This window comes from Hypanus sabinus, chromosome 9 (assembly GCF_030144855.1).
Source record: "Hypanus sabinus isolate sHypSab1 chromosome 9, sHypSab1.hap1, whole genome shotgun sequence".
In the NCBI taxonomy this organism is placed as follows: domain Eukaryota; kingdom Metazoa; phylum Chordata; class Chondrichthyes; order Myliobatiformes; family Dasyatidae; genus Hypanus; species Hypanus sabinus.
The window spans coordinates 16826611-16844595 of record NC_082714.1 but is presented as its reverse complement, the minus strand read 5'-3'; the positions used below and the strand labels follow the sequence as shown (position 1 = coordinate 16844595).

At 44.6% G+C, this 17985-nt stretch overlaps 2 protein-coding genes across 20 annotated transcripts in view; one reads left to right on the top strand and one right to left on the bottom strand.

Moving 5' to 3' along the window:
- Positions 1–1447, top strand: part of LOC132399123 (septin-9-like) — a 434472-nt gene extending 433025 nt beyond the window's left edge. For all 7 annotated transcript variants that reach the window (XM_059979124.1, XM_059979123.1, XM_059979122.1 and 4 more), the window contains one exon: positions 1133–1447. In XM_059979124.1, the coding sequence (XP_059835107.1) occupies positions 1133–1283 (151 nt within the window). In that variant the 3' untranslated portion in view covers positions 1284–1447. The remainder of the gene's footprint in view (positions 1–1132) is intronic.
- LOC132399124 (putative protein MSS51 homolog, mitochondrial) overlaps positions 1–17985 on the bottom strand; it is an 81164-nt gene that overhangs the window by 9702 nt on the left and 53477 nt on the right. For 3 of the 13 annotated variants that reach the window (XR_009513878.1, XR_009513876.1, XR_009513875.1), the window contains exon 6: positions 12456–14591. Coding sequence is in view for 4 of the 13 variants with exons in the window: in XM_059979133.1 (XP_059835116.1) it covers positions 14471–14591 (121 nt within the window). In the remaining 9 variants the exon portion in view is untranslated. Of the gene's footprint in view, positions 1–6571; positions 14592–17985 lie in introns of those variants that run through there. The other 10 variants (XR_009513883.1, XR_009513881.1, XR_009513882.1 and 7 more) reach the window with 7 other exon arrangements.

The following is a 17985-nucleotide window of genomic DNA, read 5'->3' as shown; positions in this document are numbered from 1 at the left end:
TCAAGCCCCTTGCGCGCGCACGCTAGTCAAACTGCAGGTCAGGCTGCCTCCCGGCCTTCAGCCTCCAAAAGACTTGTATACTCACAGATTTTCAGCTTCTGGCTTCCCCAGTGTACTAGCAGACTTGTAGACTCATGCCTATTCCATTGTGTTTTTTTTTGCATTCTTTGTAATTTATGGTAATTTACTTTACGTTTTTGCATTGTGCTGCTGTGGCAGAGCCACAAGTCTCATGTGATGGAAGTAGGTCATAATAAACCCGATTCTGATTCTGAACCCGGGCCTCGAGCAGTGAGGCCGCAGTGCTAACTGTTTCACCATTCTTCCTCCATGTCAGCACTTAGTGTGAAGCCTGCACTGAGGGTAGAAATTTGGATCCCTCTTATACCAAGGACAATTGGTTCAAGGTCGAGCACCTCTGCGCCATCCACCAAAAGCAGAACTTCATGGATTCTTAATTCCCATTCCCGTTCCAACATGCCAGTCCATGTCCTCCTCTTGTGCCATGATGAGGCCACCCTTAGGGTGGAGGAACAACACTTCAAATTCCATCTGGGTAGGCCCCAATATGATGGCGTGAATGTTGATATCTCCTTCTGATAAAAAATAATTTCCCTCCTACTTCCTTCTTCTATTCCCCACTCTGGCCCCTTATCTCTTTTCACCTGTCTATCACCTCCCCCTGGGGCCCCTCCATCCCTTCCTCCTATGATCCACTCTCCTCTCCTGTCAGTTTCCTTCTTCTCCAGCCCTTTACCTTTCTTACCCACCTGGCCTCGGCTATCACCTTCTTGCTATCCTCCTTCCCCTTACCCCACCTTTTTATCTGTCACCTTCCCCCTTCCTTTCCCTGTCCTGAAGAAGGGTCTCGGCCCGAAACATCGACTGTTTATTCATTTCCATAGACACTGCCTAAGATGTTGAGTTCCTCTAGCATTTTGTGTGTGTTACTCATTCATTTTAAATCTGAGATTGATAGGTTTTCAATTTCTCTCTATTGTAGAAAGTTAATTATTAATAAAAGCTAGGTGTTTAAAGTTACAGTCCTTGTCTTGGTGTGGAGGAGCCAAACTTGCTCAAGTTCTAACAGTGGCCTTGATTCATTCTTCTGTCTCTGCTCATACCCTTGAAGGTCCCACCTGCAGGATCTGAAAGACGTCACACACAGGATCCATTACGAGAGCTACAGAGTGCGAAGATTAAATGAAAGCAACGGCATAATCAAAGGCTTGCCGAAAGAGAACTATGTAACCAGCAAGGAAGACCTGGAAAATAATCACTGAGGTCCTGCTCATCAGCCGGCAATAAACTTTGCTTTCAATGTCTCCCTTGCATTGTACAGATTTTGTATTTCAAATAGAACTGGAGTTAAAAGTGTTTTCTGTGTTAAAGCAAGGCTGTGGGATTATAGAATTTATGTAGATCTTTTAACGGGCAATGGGGTGGAATAAGGGGTGGGTTGGGGGGGGAGGGTTGTTAGAAGAGCGGGTTCGGAGAAAGTGTTGTCGTTTGGCTACAAGTTTATCATTATGGTGTCTGTATTCCTGTCAGTCATTAGCACAGGGGAGCTCAAAAAAAAAGCTAGCTTACATAGGTGATCAGTATGCGTCGAATGTGTTCCCATGTTTGGTATTTGCCTGCACATTGCACAATGAATGTTGATGATTCTGAATGGGTGGAGTTTGGTCATCTAGCTTGTTCAATTAATGGTTTGTACAGTGTTGACACTCACTAAACTAGAAGACGCCTTGCTTTTCTTTCCTCCGTTAAGATAGACGACAGTGCTGTATCCTTGTAAGCTGGCCGCCTTGACCCACTTATGCTCCCTTCCCCCTCAGGCGTGAGGATGCGTTGTTGGCTGGGCGAGGGGCGGTGATGGTGGTTTGCTGATCTCCAGACCCCTGCTAGAAAGTCTGGAGACAAGCCCATCCAATGACTATTACATGAAGTGGGTCAAAAAAATCATTCCATGGAGATGATAGCAAAATGCCAAGAAAGTGCTTTGGACACGTGTAGTTACCACGAAAGAAAATGGGCGTTGCTCAGAGGTACTTGTTGCTGTTTTCTTATTGTGGGGACACTTTATCTAGTCAGAAGTCATCACATTCACAAACGCATTTAGAAGCCAGTTTGCATTACGGAGAAATGTGTGTTTGAGTCACCTTTGCAATAATTCAGACACTATTGCCAAACCTTTTTTTAAAAAAAGCAAAGCTGTTGCCAAGTGCCAATTTCTGGAGTGTGTTACTCAACTGGATAATGTTGTAATTGAACAAACAGGACTGACCTTCAATGGGCTAGCTCACAAGTAGATTGGTGAAAGCTGAAATCTCACTCAGTGATGTTCATCTGTTCTTGGACTGAATTAGATACTTGGAAGCATTTTTTTTTGAAGGTTGTAGAATTGTTAAGGGACAGAAGGAGTTATTTGTCCTGTTGACTGCTCGAATATTAATCTATTCAGCCATCTGGTAGTCGTAGGATGCTAACGCTTACATAACATGGGTAAGAACAAAACAGTATGTCAAGAGGATGGGATGTGACAATGGGAACAGCGAGGTTACAGAACGATCAAAGTGAATTGCCAAAGCAAGAGTTTTTAAAATGAGAGCCTTTCAATTGATAAAAATAATTCAGCTTCAGTGAATTTATCTTCCACACCTACAGTTCAATTGGCATTTGGTATTCCTAGTAGGAGTTTATCACAAGAAAGAAATCCGCTGTGTCACAAACTGAAAGGAGCTGACAAGGTACATCGTTGCTGAGCTGTTAGTCAGCAAAGGAACCACTTTAGTTCAGTGATGAGAAAAGGCAAATCTTAACAAATTCATTTCAAATAACTGCATCTTGCTGCCAAAAAGGAAGTTAGGGGAATTAAGTTGGATCCTGCATCTTCTAATGCAATTAGCTCTTGAGTCACAGTCATTGACTGCTGGATATTTGCAATGGACAAGTTTGGTCAGTTGTAATATTAGAAAGTTAGCCGGCTTCAATGAGTGATGCCTATGGAATAGTCAAACGGCAGACCCACATTGTGCTACGTGCTTGCCCATCTGTGTGAGTACTTAGAATTAAAGAGGATAATGTTCTATTAGGTTCTGGTGAGAACCATTTTTATTAAGGAGGCTGCAGAGAAAGGAAAATGAGGGTAAGGACAAGATTAAAATATGATCAAAGTCAGAAAAGACTGATGGAAACCCAAATTAGTCGTTACTTTTGTATAGTAAGAAATCAAAAATCTCTCAAGAACAATCTCGGTTTTCTCCCCCCCCAGGATCTATTCCACTCTGCCTAACCTCCCTCAAATCAACAAGGCAAGTGTTGCACCTTGATTCATAACAGCGCTAACTGAAATTATACAGAGGGAAAGACTTTGGTTGGTTGGGGATGTTAAATATAACCACAGCATTCACAAAAAAACAGGATAAGATAGACTGGGATTCAGAGTATGGAACCACAAACTAAATTGAGGCTGGCTTAGCAAGTGCCTACTGGCATGATACTCATTGGAAAGCCCTTTAGACGAAACCTGCATACATTCCCAATGTTCCACCATGGCTCTGAATTGCAATTAATATCCAGGAATAGTGAAAAGGACAAGCCGCTGGGAGAACTCAGTTGGTCGAGCAGCATCTGTTCACAGAGAAGGAATTGTCGATGTTTTGCCCTGCATCAGTGTTTCAGCCCAAAGCGAATTCCAGCCCCCCCCCAACACAAAGGTGCTGCTCAATCTCCCGCGTTGCTCCTGAAGTTTGTATCAGGTTCTAGTCTTAGTGTCTCGTGGAATAGGAGGTTCTTCAGCCTGGCAACACTGACACCTGCAGGACTTTGGCAGAACTGCAAAATCTCTTCCAAATTCGCTAAGAAACAGCACTACCCAAGTTCTTACCTTCACAAGGCCCTGCAAACAGAGGTGGACAACTCCACCCAATAACAACAAACAAAAACCACCCTACATTCAAATGAAACAGAAAACCAAAAGAAGTGTCTGACAATTTCACACTCCTTTAAGTTATAAACCAGCATGACTCTTTGAACCTAGTAGAACGTTATACCTACCAAGGAGGTAGAGCCTACTAACAAGTCGGCCATAAGTGTAGGGGTGTTAACAAAATGTGATCTTGTGTCTTAACTGAACTTCCATCTGTATTTTCTTTAATGTTTTAATTTAAACTTTTAATGTTTAAATGGTGGCCTTTCCTCTCAAGTGTCAGCAGAACTAAGTCATTTGAAAAACTAGAAACTGTTGGTTTGGACAATCCTAACAGAGTACGTAGTTGTTTCTCTGATGTATCACTTGCTGGTTACATTTAAGGTTAACGTTTATGAAACTTTCTTCTCCGTCCTTTATAGCTCAATGTCAAAGGGAGAATTGTCCCCACTTTAAGACCATTACATCGATAGTGTGCACAAAGATTATTGTGTTAATCCCAAGTTTCAGTTGTGAGTCCAGACCCATGTTAAACAAAAGCTTTTTCAGCTTGCCTAGAATTAAACACCTTTTAACCCTCTGCATCAAAACAATCTGTGGTTCAACCCTTGTTTGCACATACAATAATCGTGTACTTACACTCCATATTTAACAAAATTTAAGCTTTCTCTTACATTTTATGGGGATTAAAATCAGAACAAAAATAGATTTTATATGTTCATTTTATGATCAAAATAAAGCTGTCTGCTAGTTAAGCCTTGTTTAATTTTCTTCGTACTGGGTTTTCTCAATCTCTCATGAAGCTGTTTGAGCAGATGAGGCAACTCCCTCTTCTCACCTGAAGGGGCTACGCATTCCTCTCGCCCCATTTGGAAAGGAATGCACAATGTATGTGATAGTGGGCTATTCATCTCTGGAAGACATCACCCTTGGACTTGTGCCATCAGCTACACAGTCATAATTTATATTTCTGGCGAATGGGTTAATTTTCGGGAGGAGCCAATTTGATGCCTTCAGTGTTATCCCTGCTGTGACCAGTATTCAGAGTCAGAGTTATAGAGCTTGGAAACTTAGTCCTTCGGCCAAACTCATCCATGCCAACCAAGATGTCTGTCTAAGCTAGCAACTCGTCCATGCCAATCAAGATGTCCTGTTTACCTGAATTTAGTCCCCATCCCTGTACACCAGAGGTTCCCAGTCCTTACTATGCCTGAGACCCCTGCTCTAAACCCGTACAAGTCTAATTTTTTAAAGCATTGTAATTGTACCCACCTCTACAGCTTCCTCTTGCAGTTCACTCCATATACCCACCACCCTCTGTATGAAAATAAGACCCTCAGATCTCTTTCCCCTCTCACCTTAAAGTTTCATCCTCCAGCTTTTAGACTTTCCTACTCTGGAAATAAAACTGAGACCTTATACGTGCCCCTCGTGATTTTATATACCTCTGCGAGGTCACCCCTCAGCCTCCTGCCCTCCAGGCACAAAAATAGTCCCAGTCTACCCAGTCTCTCCTTATAACTCATGCTCTTCAGTCAACATCCTCGCAGATCTTTTCCGCAGCACTTTCTGCTGAAGAATGGATTTGTATCAAATGAGTTTATCCCTCCTGCCACAGCCACCATTTCTGTGGCAAAGAAAGCTGTGGACGCAGAACCGCCAAACTCCATTGCTTATTTCAAGACGATAAGGCAAGGAACAGAAGTAAGGAGTGATCACCTAGTTCCTTGTACCTGCTCTACCACAGCCAGTCTTCCACCTCAGCCTTCTCTAATATCCCTCGCTTCCCTTAATCAGTAAAAGTCTCCGTCTTGAAGATGCACAGAGACTTCGCAGAGCTCTTGTGAAGTGAATTCTGAAGATCCACTACTCAGGGTAAAACAAGTGCCCTTCATCTCTGTCCTGAAGGATCAGCTCCATGTTCTGAGACAGATGTTTGGTTTTAGACTCCTCACCAACAGGAAACAACATTCCTGCATCTACCCTCTGCACATTTCCATGTGGTCATCTCTCAGTCTTCTATATTCGAGTGAATAGCTCAGGGGTTCCCAATCCTTATTATGCCATGGATCAGCACTATAAAGCAACGGGTCCGTGGACTCCAGGGTAGGAACCCCTGGTATTGACACAGTTCATTTAATTTCTTTACAAAGATTATCCTTCCTTGGGAAGAGATTTCAAATCTGGGCACAATATTTCAGTTGTTGTTCCTATAATATAGAATAGTACAGGCCCATCGGCCCAAACTGTTGAGCCAACTTTGTAACCTACACTAGGATCAATCTAGTTAGAGCCCTCCACTTTTCTGTCATCCATGTGAGTACCTAAGAGTTTCTTAAATGGGTACTCAAGAAGGGTCTCAGCCCAAAACATTTCCATAGATGCTACCTGACCTGCTGAGTTCCTCCAGCACTTTGCGTGTGTTGATCTGGATTTCCAGCATCTGCAAAATCCCTTGTGTCCCTAATCTATTTGCCTCTACCAACCATTCACCATGTACCAACCACTCCCTGTGTGGAAAAACTTAACTCTGATGCCAGTCCCTTATACTTTCTAGCAATCACCTTTTTGTGCCCCCTTATATTAAGCCATTTGTGCCCTTGGAAAAGTCTCTGGCTATTCACTCTATCTACAGCATGTTTCTTATAATCTTGTACACCTCTATCAAGTCACCTCTCCTCCTCCTTCACTCCAGAGGGACAAGCCCTAGCCCTCTCAACCTATCCTCAGGAGACATGCTCTCTAATCCAGGCAGCATCCTAGCAAATTCTAAAATTCATTTTCTTTACTCATTTCCTTTTGACATAGGAGGCAGTGATGTGACCCGTTGTGCCTAAGGTGTCCACTGTAACCTAAATTCCCTCCTAGTCTCTTGAGATCTATCAATACCACGCCCCACCATTTACCTACACTGGGGGCAATTAACCCACCAACCGCACATCTTGGAATGTGGGAAGAAAATAAAGCACCTGAAGGAATCCCACACCAACACAATGAGAATGTGCAAACTTCACACAGTTGGCACCGGAGGTCAGGGGTGAACTTGGGACACAGCAAGTTAAAGCAAATTTACAATTCCTAGACAGGAACGAATTCTACTCAATTCAGAAGCTGAATATTTATCGAAAATATTTATTTTTACGACAGAAGTTTTATTGCTTTTATTTTAGAGATACAGTTTAGTAACAGGCTCTTCGGGCCCAATGAGCTTGTGCCACCCAATTACACCCATTAAGCCATTAGCTACTAACCTGTACAGCTGGAGTGCCAAAAGGTAAACTGGTTTCAGATGGTGTGGGTGATGCCCAGTGACCACTTATTGCAGCAAAAAAACTCAAAGAAAATACTAAGCATTTTATGAATAATGATCAACACTAAAAATGGAGAGGCGCAGGCAAGAAATGGTCAGGAGAAGTGAAGTGGGATGCAGGGAAGGCAAGGTCAAAGCAAGCGAAGGAGGAGGTGAGGTCAAAGCAGGGTCAGGGCAGAGTTGTGGCACCCCTGAGGGCAAGGGAAATCCCAATGTCTGATCGATTTAAACGCCGGGCGCGATTGGAAGTGTCGGGTACAGGCCGAATCACGGTGGTGGGGGTCAGATCCTTCTGAGAGCAAGGAACAACCTGATACTTGGATGATTTAAGCACTGGGCCAGAACTGAAAGGTCAGGGTATCCAAGATGAGGGCTGGTTCTGCTCACCGCTCTGTGATGCCTACTCAGCTCCGCACTGAACCGAGACTGTGGCCTGCTCCAGTGACAACTGTGGTCTCACTAGTTCTGTGATGAACTGAGGCTCTTCTAAACTGTGCTCATGGTTCTACAAAACGCAGCAGCCAATTTGTACATAACATGTTCCCACAAACAACAATGTGATAGTGACTAGATGCGTGTTGTAGCTGAGAGATAACCTTGGGAGAACACTTTGACAATAGCCCCAAAGGATCTGTTACATTTGTGTTGAAAGAGCAACCAGGATCACTGCCTGCCCTTTTAAACCATGCATCATTTCCTGTCAAGAATCACATACCCCTACCAGCAGATGTAACCAGCGTTTCTAAAACCTGGGAAGACAATGCACTCAGTGGATCTCCTGGAGGAAATCTGTTCGAGGGAACTGCTCTACGTAAGAGCACCTTCCACTGTAAAACGGAGAACGAGCAGCAGCTACTAAAGTTGAGACTCAAGGCTGATTTATACTTGTGCGTACAGGCTACACCGTAGCCCTGATTTTCACTTCTGTGTAGGCTCTACGCTGTTGGCATTGTGCGCCAAAACGCTAGTTGGCTGTGGGGTTTCTGTGCCACTGTGTTGAGTTTCTTCGTGAGAGACATGGACGAGGAAATGCACTTCAAACGTACTCGCATGTTGGCAGGTAGATTTAACCATTTGGTTCATATATTTCGCATCAGTGTACAGACATGGTGGAGAAGAAGCAACCGGAAATGCGATGCCACCAAGCAGACCAATCACAGTTGTAGCGGTCCGCGTCGCCGCAACATTTACTTTTTTGGGGAGGTGCACATCACCCTATGGCATAGGTACGGCCTAGGATACTCTATGGCTTAGATGCAACTCACAAATATATATCAGCCTTTACTCTTGCTCATACTGCGCCAGAATATATGGATCCCGGATCGGCTGCTACAGCCACCCGAGGACCCACCAATTAACAATCCCTTCGGATATCCTCATACTCAACCCAGGTAACTGCACCTCCAGCCTAGACCTGACCTAACCTGCAAAATCCATGCAAAACAATGCCATTTGAAGAGCAACACACACACAAAACTCTGGAGGAACTCAACAGGTCCATGGAGAGGAATAAACAATCGACGTTGCGGGATGAAATCCTACATCAGGACTGGAAAGGCAGGAGGAAGAAGCCAGCATAAGAAGGTGGAAGAGAGGAAGGCAGACAAGCTGGCAGGTGATAGGTGAGGGGAAGGCAAGTGGGTGGGAAGAGGATGATTTTAAGAGGATAATTGATTATTTGGATCTTGTGGAACAAAAGTTTTTGATCAGATTTCATTGATGAACAAAGCTGAAGGGATTAAGAACTGTTTGTATCCACAGCGTTGAAATCTGTGCAAAGACAGGCTCATGACTTAAACAGTGAGTGGTCAGAAATTAGTTGAAATGACACACAAAAGATGAAAGACTTTCCCATCTCTAATGATCAAAATCCATTATTTTATTTATTTATTTAGAGATACAGAGCAGAGTAGGCCGTTCTGGCCCGGCAACTCCCCTATTTAACCCTAACCCAATCACAGGACAATTTACAATGACCAATTAACCTACTAATCGGTACATGTTTGGTCCGTGCGAGGAAACCGAAGTAGTCAGAGGAAACCCACACTGCTCACATGGAGAGAACGTACAAACTGCTTACTGATGGCACCAGAATCGAACACCAAAATGCCCCAAGCAGTAATAGCATTGTGCTAACTGTTATGCTACCATTATGCCCAGTTAAATACAGAAAACATCACATTCCGTTCTCCTAATCCCTCCTGTACAGCACTTGCTCAGAGAATCCACCGGGGAAGTCAAAGGGCCAGTATCTGTGAGTCTGCGGCCCAGCCACAGGAGGCTGGATACAGCCGGTCCCAGGCTTGGAGGACTGTGTACGTGGGTGGGTGGGACGGAGGAATGGGGTTTGACTTCCTGTTATTGTTGCTCGTTATGCTCTGTGTCAGTCTGCCGAGCATCGTGGGCACGCTACGTTGACGCTAACAATGCACCTCACTGCATGCTTCGATGTACGTGGGTAAATAAAATTGAATCTAAAATCTTGAAGAACTTTTAGCAGGGCAGCACGAGAGCATAGTGGTTAGCATAACGCGTTACACCAGCTGTAAGATCAGGCTCAGTTTCCACGGTTGTAAGGATTTACGACATTCTCCCAGTGATCTCGTAGCAGTTCTCCAGGTGCACTGGCTTTCTCCCACGTTCCAAAGATGTACGAGTTTAGGTTAGGGAGTTGTGGGCACGTTGCATTGGCACTGGAAAATGGTCACACTTGCGGGCATCCCCCAGCACCTCCTCGACACAAATGATGCATTTCACTCAATGTTTTGATGTACTTGACAAATAAAGCTGATCTTTATCTTTTCAAAGTAAATTTATTGTCAAAGTACGTATATGTCATTAAATGAGATTCATTTTCTTTCAGACATTCACAGCAGAACAAAGAAATACAATAGAATCAGCAGACTCTGCACAGGTGCTCTTGAAAAATGGCTTCTCCTCTGCCATAGTGGAGAAAGCCCTTAACCACATCTTATCCATTTTATCCACCACTGCTCTCACCCCCTCTCCAGGACAAAGGAAGAATATCTTCCCTTCTTCGTATTCTTTTGTGCTAGTGGTGGCTTGCACCTATCAGGAAGGTTCATTACCTGCTGTAAATGAGTATAAAGGGAGCTATAACAGGGAACCAGTTCCTACCTCCCAAACCTGTTTTAATTAAAATGTTCATTAGGGCCCACATGATTTAACCATCCCTCCCTCAGGTGCCAGAATATCACCCCTAGTTTGTAGCTTCCCACATTCTAACGAAGATCTGTGGCACATCACAATCACATCTCTGGGACCTTACAAAATTACACATTATTGTTCCCATGTTTACCAACAAGTGCCAAAGCGGAGTGCAAACCCATATCTCCAAAGCTCAATCTCGCCAACCACACCTCTCCCTTCCTATTCCTTCCCAAAAGGAGCCTCCCCGGACTGATGGATACAAACTGTAAAACCACCTCTCCGTCCCACTCCTATTCCACAATTTCTGCTATTTCTCAGTCCCAGCCAAGCTAATACAAGATTTGGCTTCATACTTTCCCATATTGGCTATTATATCAACTTCAGACTTGGTAAGTGCCTGTTTTACTATAACATCTGCCCTTTCATTACCCAACACCCTCACGTGAAGGTACCCAACAGAACTGTACTACTTTTAGGAACAGTCAGCATGACTTTGTCAAGAGCAGGTTGTGCCTTACAAGCCTGATTGAATTCTTTGATGATGTAACAAAACACATTGATGAAGGCAAAGCAGTGGATGTAGTGTATGTGGATTTCAGTAAGACACTTGAAAAGATTCCCCCTTCAAATCTCCTTCAGAAAGCAAGGAGGCATGGGATTCAAGGAGACCTTGCTTTTTGGATCCAGAATTGGCTTGTAGGAAAAGGGTGGTTGAAGGTGGTTTGTATTCTGCATGGAGGTCGGTGACCCGTGGTGTTCTGCAGGGATCTGTTCTGGGACCCCTCCTCTGTGATTTTCATAAATGACCTGAATGAAGAAGTAGAAGGGTGGGTTACTAAGTTTGCTGATGACACGAAGGTTTGGAGTATTGTGGATCATCTGGAGAGTTATCAGAGGGTACAGTGGGACATCAATAGGATGCAGAACTGGACTGAGAAGTGGCAGATGGACTTTAATCCAGGTAAATATGAAGTGGTTCATTTTGGTAGGTCAAATTTGAAGACAGAATATAATATAAAAGGTAAGATTCTTGGCAGTGTGGAGGATCTGAGAGATCTTGGGGTCCGTGTCGATAGAACACACAAAGCTGCTGCGCAGGTTGACAGTGTTGTTAAGAAGGTGTACAGTGTGTTGGTCTTCATCGACCACGGGAGTGAGTTCAAGAGCCGTGATGTAATGTTACAGCTATATAGACCTTGGTCAGACCCCACTTGGGGTACTGTGCTTGGTTCTGGTCATCTCACTACAGGAAGGATGTGGATACTATAAAGAGAGTGCAGAGGAGATTTACAAGGATGTTGCCTGGATTGGAGGGCGTACTTTATAAGAATAGGTCGAGTGTACTTGGCCTTTTCTTCTTGGAGCAGTAGAGGATGAGAGGTGACCTGATAGAGGTTTATAAGATGATAAGGGGTATTGATTGTGTGGATAGCCAGAGGAGTTTTCCCAGAGCTGAAATGGGTAATACGAGGGGCCATAGTTCTAAAGTGCTTGGAAATAGGTACTGAGGGGATGTCAGGGGTAAATTTTTCACACAAAGTGGTGAGTGTGTGGAATGGGCTGCCAGCAGTGGTGACGGAATCAAATACAATAGAGCCTTTTAAGAGCCTCTGAGATAGGTACATGGAACTTAGAAAAATAGAGGGCTATGCACTAGGGAAATTGTAGGCAGACTCTAGAGTAGGTTACATGGTCAGCACAACATTATGGGCCGAAGGGCCTGTCATGTGCTGTAAATTTCCATGTTTTGTTCTACGTATTCTCGCACTCTCCAAACATATAGATTATAATACATTTCTGTCTACAGATCAGGTCTTGAACTCTTCGATTCCAAATTCTATCGAGGCAGAGTCAGAGCAGATCACGACCTTGCTTAGCTTAACCTGTCTGACCTATTGCACACTAAAGACAACGACTATAAATTCTGCTGTGTGTTTGGACAACACATCTGTCAGCCTTCTCCCCACCTCAACATTAATTTCCCTCCAGTCATATGTACCCCTCCCCTTTATGTGTTTCAATTAACCCTCAGTAACATCTTACCTTGCTTTTGCTTTTCACACAGTCCCAGTCTTATGGAATTTCCCCATACAACCATAAACTTCCACCTTGTCGAGAAAGCAGTTAATATTTCACCCAGCAGAACCGCACAGGGGCATCAGGTTTCTGTGCTCCATTCACAGGGGTGGGGGGAACACAAGTTCAGGTTTAGAGGCTAGTATCAAACCACATTACCCATCACCTAACAGCAATGCTCGACTAGGAAAGCCAGGAAATAATGAGCCTGGTTAGAGATTTACTGGTTCTGTTTCCAATTATTGATCTTTATTAACTTAATGATATCTTTAATGCACAATCACAGCCCCCCACCCACCCATACCTGTGGCTCAGTTACAACTCCTTTGAAGTTCAAAGTGACTTCAGATCATTTTTGGTTCAGCTGCAAATATGTACAAAATAATAAACTCTGTTAATGTGCATGTGAATAATGCTGCCTGTTTTAATATTAGGAAAGAAAGATCAACTAAATTCCAGCAGCTAACGTCGAGTCGCAGAACAAGTCCCTTCAGCCCATCTAGTCTGTGCCAAACTATTAATCTGCCCAGTCCCATCAACCTGCACCTGGACCATAGCCCTCCATACCCTCCCATCCATGTACTGTACTCTTAAATGTTGAAAACAAACAACTATCCACCACTTCCTGGCAGCTCAGCTCACCACTCTCTGAGGACGAAGATCCCCCTCATGTTCCTCTTAAACATTTCACCTCTAGTCTAGTTAACATGTCATTGAAAACATTAAAACTACACCCAACCACCACATTGTCCAAGTAACCAATGAGAATACCAGGTTTAACAGATCACATGATCAAGCCAACATCACAACTATTCAGCAAAATTTAAGATGGCGCCGGTGTTGCCCAGCAACTACCTATCGGCTGCAAAAAACAAAACAAAGAAAACTACTAAATACCTTATTAATAATATTTTATTGATAACAATCAATGCTAACAATGGAGAGGCAAGCAGCAGTGAAGGCGGGGGCGCAGGCGAGAAAAGGTTGAGGGAAGCGGAGGTGAGTGGGGGCACAGGGGAGGCATGGTTGAGGCAAGCGAAGCTGGAGACAGGGGTCAAGGCAGAGTCGTGGCACTCTCCAGAGCGAAGAATGTCCCGACGTCTGATTGATTAAAGAGCTGGGCCAAATTGAAAAGATCAGGTATGGGCCAAGTTGTGGCAGTGGGGTTCGGACACCAGAGCAGTCCGAGAACAAGGAATGGCCAGTTTGGACAACTGAAGCACAGGGCCAGATCGGAAAGGTCAGGAAGCCACGCGAGGGCTGGTTCCACTTAGCTCCACGCTGCCCTGATGCTCTGGCTACAGCGATGCCTGGCTTTGTGTCTGTGGTCTCGTAATGTTTATCCGCTTTGCAACGAACCGACGCTGTGGCCTGCTCCGGTTGTAGTGATGCCTGGCTTCATGTCTTTCATAAAACTTCAGTTCTGCTTTTATTCTATGCACGATTTATTTTTTCTCTCCCTCTCCGCGCACAGTGCTTGACTGCTTTCCTTCTTTAATGGGTTCTTTTGAAGTTTCTTTGTTTTGTGGCTGCCTGCAAGCAAAGTTCAAGGTTGTATAATGTACACATACTTGGGTAATAAATGTACTTTGAACTTTGAATGAGGTTCAAAGGTTCATTTACCATCAAAGTACACAACTCTGAAATCCTTCTTCTCCAGATAGCCACAAAACCAAGAATGATAGCACGATCATCAACCCCCAAATACACTCTCCCTGCACAAAAATGTGAACAAAAACAGAACAAGCAGATCGACCCCCAAATTCCCTCCCCGGCACACACACACAAAAATTAGAGAAATCGGGTGAAAAACACAGAATATAAAAAACTGTAAGGGGCTGAAAAAGTCCATAGTCCAAGTCTAGCAGAGCGATCCCACCGGTGATCGAAAGGCAGTCTCCCCTCTCCGGAAGCAGAGCAACCCCACCAGTGATCAAAAGGCAGGCAACTGGTTCTCACCTTCTGCTTTCACCTTGGATGCTTCAATCTCCCTCACTGCTTTGATCGGCGAAATGGAGTCGAACATCGGCTTGCAGCCTGCCCGCCGTGAGGTTCCTGCACACTGCCTCTGTCTCCCGGAATCCTCTCAGAGAATGCAGAGCGCTGAAACACCCAAACAATCTCCAAACTGTAAATCACTGGCTCCAACAGTTTCAGAATCACATTCAAGATGAAAAGCAAACTTAAAAGAAGTGAAATATATGGACATCTTGATCGGACAATTAGGTATTTATAGCAATCAATATTTCCATCTGAACCAGTCTAATATTTATTAATTGGTTTTCCCAAATAACAAAAACACTGCAAATTAAAATTGAATTTATATTTATCGCTCTATAACATTAAATTGTTCACCTCAAAAAATAACACTTGTTAATTCCCAAAAATGAGCAGCTTATGCAACAAGTTTAAATCAAAATGCTATGAGTGGAACCATGACATTTCCCATAAAATTCCAGCTCTGAATCCTGTTAAAGTTCAGAGTTTTCACAAACAGAGATATTTCGGTAATTATGTGGAAGCACAAACACAGGCCATTCAATCCAACCACAGCTGTTGTCTTTATTCTCTACATGTTCCTGCTCCACTTCACACTATAAACATGTAGCCTAATCCTTTCTTTCTCAGCTATCTAGCTTAGCTTTAATTAGTCTGCCTCCATGAGGTGGCATTGCAGTTGCTAAGCTCTCTCTGGGTACATGTTATAGGATTACAAAGCCAATCACATTGAATGAATCTTTTGGGGAAGATTAAGTTCTGTCAACAACTGTCAAGAATGATTCATCCTTTTCAGCTTCTGCATCTGTCCATTGATGATTTTGTTCAGGGTTCATCTCCCTCCCACTATTGGCCCAATGGTGCTGCTCTGGATAACGATTGGATATTGGACAGGAAATGACATTGCCCAACAATCTGCTTCATTCATTCACAAGATGTGGCTGTAGCTGACAGTTAGGTATTTAATGGCCACATAATGGCAAAAACTGTTAGGTTATTTTGGAGAGCAAACACGAAGAAATCTGCTGATGCTGGAAATTCAAACAACAACACACACAAAATGCTGATGGAACACAGCAGGCCAGGCAGCATCTATAGGGAGAAGCGCTGTCGACGTTTCGGGCCAAGACCCTGATTTTTGTGTGATGTTATTTTGGATCAGTTCAAGCAGCTTCCATACTTGACTCTGGTCACAGGTTCTTTAGAAACACATATCACCTTCCTTAAAGGACATCGATGAACCAAGTGCATTTTGGTTTCATAAGCTTAGTTTACGATGGTAGCTTTCCTCCCCCTGAACTTAAGGAGAGTGAATACTTCAGCTGCCTATGTGCAATATAAAATCTTGTTTCAGCCACGCCCCCATAGGCTAAAGCAATTTGGCTGTCCCCATAAACCCTTACCAATTTTTGCTGATGCACTACAGAAAGCATCCTGCCTGGATGCATCAACGCTCTGCCCATAACTGCAAGAAACAGCAGGGAGTTGTGGACACAGCTTGGCACATCATGTAATCCAGCCTCCCCTCCATGGACTCTGCACTTCTAGCTGCCTCAGTAAAACAGGCAGCATAATCAAAAGCACCATCCCAGATATTCTATCTTCTCCCCTCTCCCATCAGGCTGAAGATACAAGAACCTAAAAGCATGTACCACCTGTCTACAGGACAGCTTCCATCTCGCTGTTATAAGGCTATGAATGGTTCCCTGTTATGACAAGACTCTCAACTTCACAGTCTACCTCGTTGTGACTTTACACTACAATGTTTATCTACACTACACTTTCTCTATGGCTGTTACACTTTATTCTGCATGCTGTTACTGCTTTACCTTGTTCTACCTCAATGCACTGTGTAATGACATATGGACAATACACAAGACAAACTTTCACTCCACTTCAGTACATGTGACAATAATAAACAAATTCCAATTCTGGACTTTTAGACCAGTAAGCTATACACTCAATTTTCAGCAAAGTCTTTAAGCAAAGATACATTGAAATGCATCAGTTATGAGGGCTATAGATAGGGTAAGTGCAAGCAGGCCTTTTTCCGCTGAGGTTGGGTGAGACTAGAACTAGAGGTCATGGGTTAAAGATGAAAGCAGAAATGTTCAAGGCGGAAGACAAGGGGGAGCTTCTTCACTCAGAGCGTAGTGAGAGTGTGGAACAAGCTGCCAGCAGACGTGTTGGAAACAGGCTAGATTTCAACATTTATGAGAAATTTGGATAGGTAGATAGATGAGAGGGTATGGAGATCTATGTTCTGGGTGCAGGTCAATGGGAGAAGGCAGAGTAACAATTCATCGTGTTGGAGGTGCTCAAAATTGTGAAGGGTGAGAAACTGCTTCCGGTGGTAGCTGAATTAGTAAATCAAGGAGATGGATTCCGGGCAGTTCACACAAACTGAGGAGTTCTGGAGTGGGCTGTGGGTAGGATTCCAGGCAGACAGAAGTGTTCCGGAGTGGGCTGGGGACGGTATTCCAGGTTAGTTCACACAGACTGAGGTGTTCCGGAGTGGGCTGCGGACGGTATTCCAGGTTAGTTCACACACACTGAGGTGTTCCGGAGTGGGCTGCGGACGGTATTCCAGGTTAGTTCACACAGACTGAGGTGTTCCGGAGTGGGCTGCGGACGGTATTCCAGGTTAGTTCACACAGACTGAGGTGTTCCGGACGGTATTCCAGGTTAGTTCACACAGACTGAGGTGTTCCGGACTGGGCTGCGGACGGTATTCCAGGTTAGTTCACACAGACTGAGGTGTTCCGGAGTGGGCTGCGGACGGTATTCCAGGTTAGTTCACACAGACTGAGGTGTTCCGGAGTGGGCTGCGGACGGTATTCCAGGTTAGTTCACACAGACTGAGGTGTTCCGGAGTGGGCAGCGGACGGTATTCCAGGTTAGTTCACACAGACTGAGGTGTTCCGGAGTGGGCTGTGGACGGTATTCCAGGTTAGTTCACACAGACTGAGGTGTTCCGGACGGTATTCCGGGTTAGTTCACACAGACTGAGGTGTTCCGGAGTGGGCTGCGGACGGTATTCCAGGTTAGTTCACACAGACTGAGGTGTTCCGGAGTGGGCTGCGGACGGTATTCCGGGTTAGTTCACACAGACTGAGGTGTTCCGGAGTGGACTGCGGACGGTATTCCGGGTTAGTTCACACAGACTGAGGTGTTCCGGAGTGGGCTGCGGACGGTATTCCGGGTTAGTTCACACAGACTGAGGTGTTCCGGAGTGGGCTGCGGACGGTATTCCAGGTTAGTTCACACAGACTGAGGTGTTCCGGAGTGGGCTGCGGACGGTATTCCGGGTTAGTTCACACAGACTGAGGTGTTCCGGACGGTATTCCGGGTTAGTTCACACAGACTGAGGTGTTCCGGAGTGGGCTGCGGACGGTATTCCGGGTTAGTTCACACAGACTGAGGTGTTCCGGAGTGGGCTGCCGATGGTATTCCGGGTTAGTTCACACAGACTGAGGTGTTCCGGACGGTATTCGGGGTT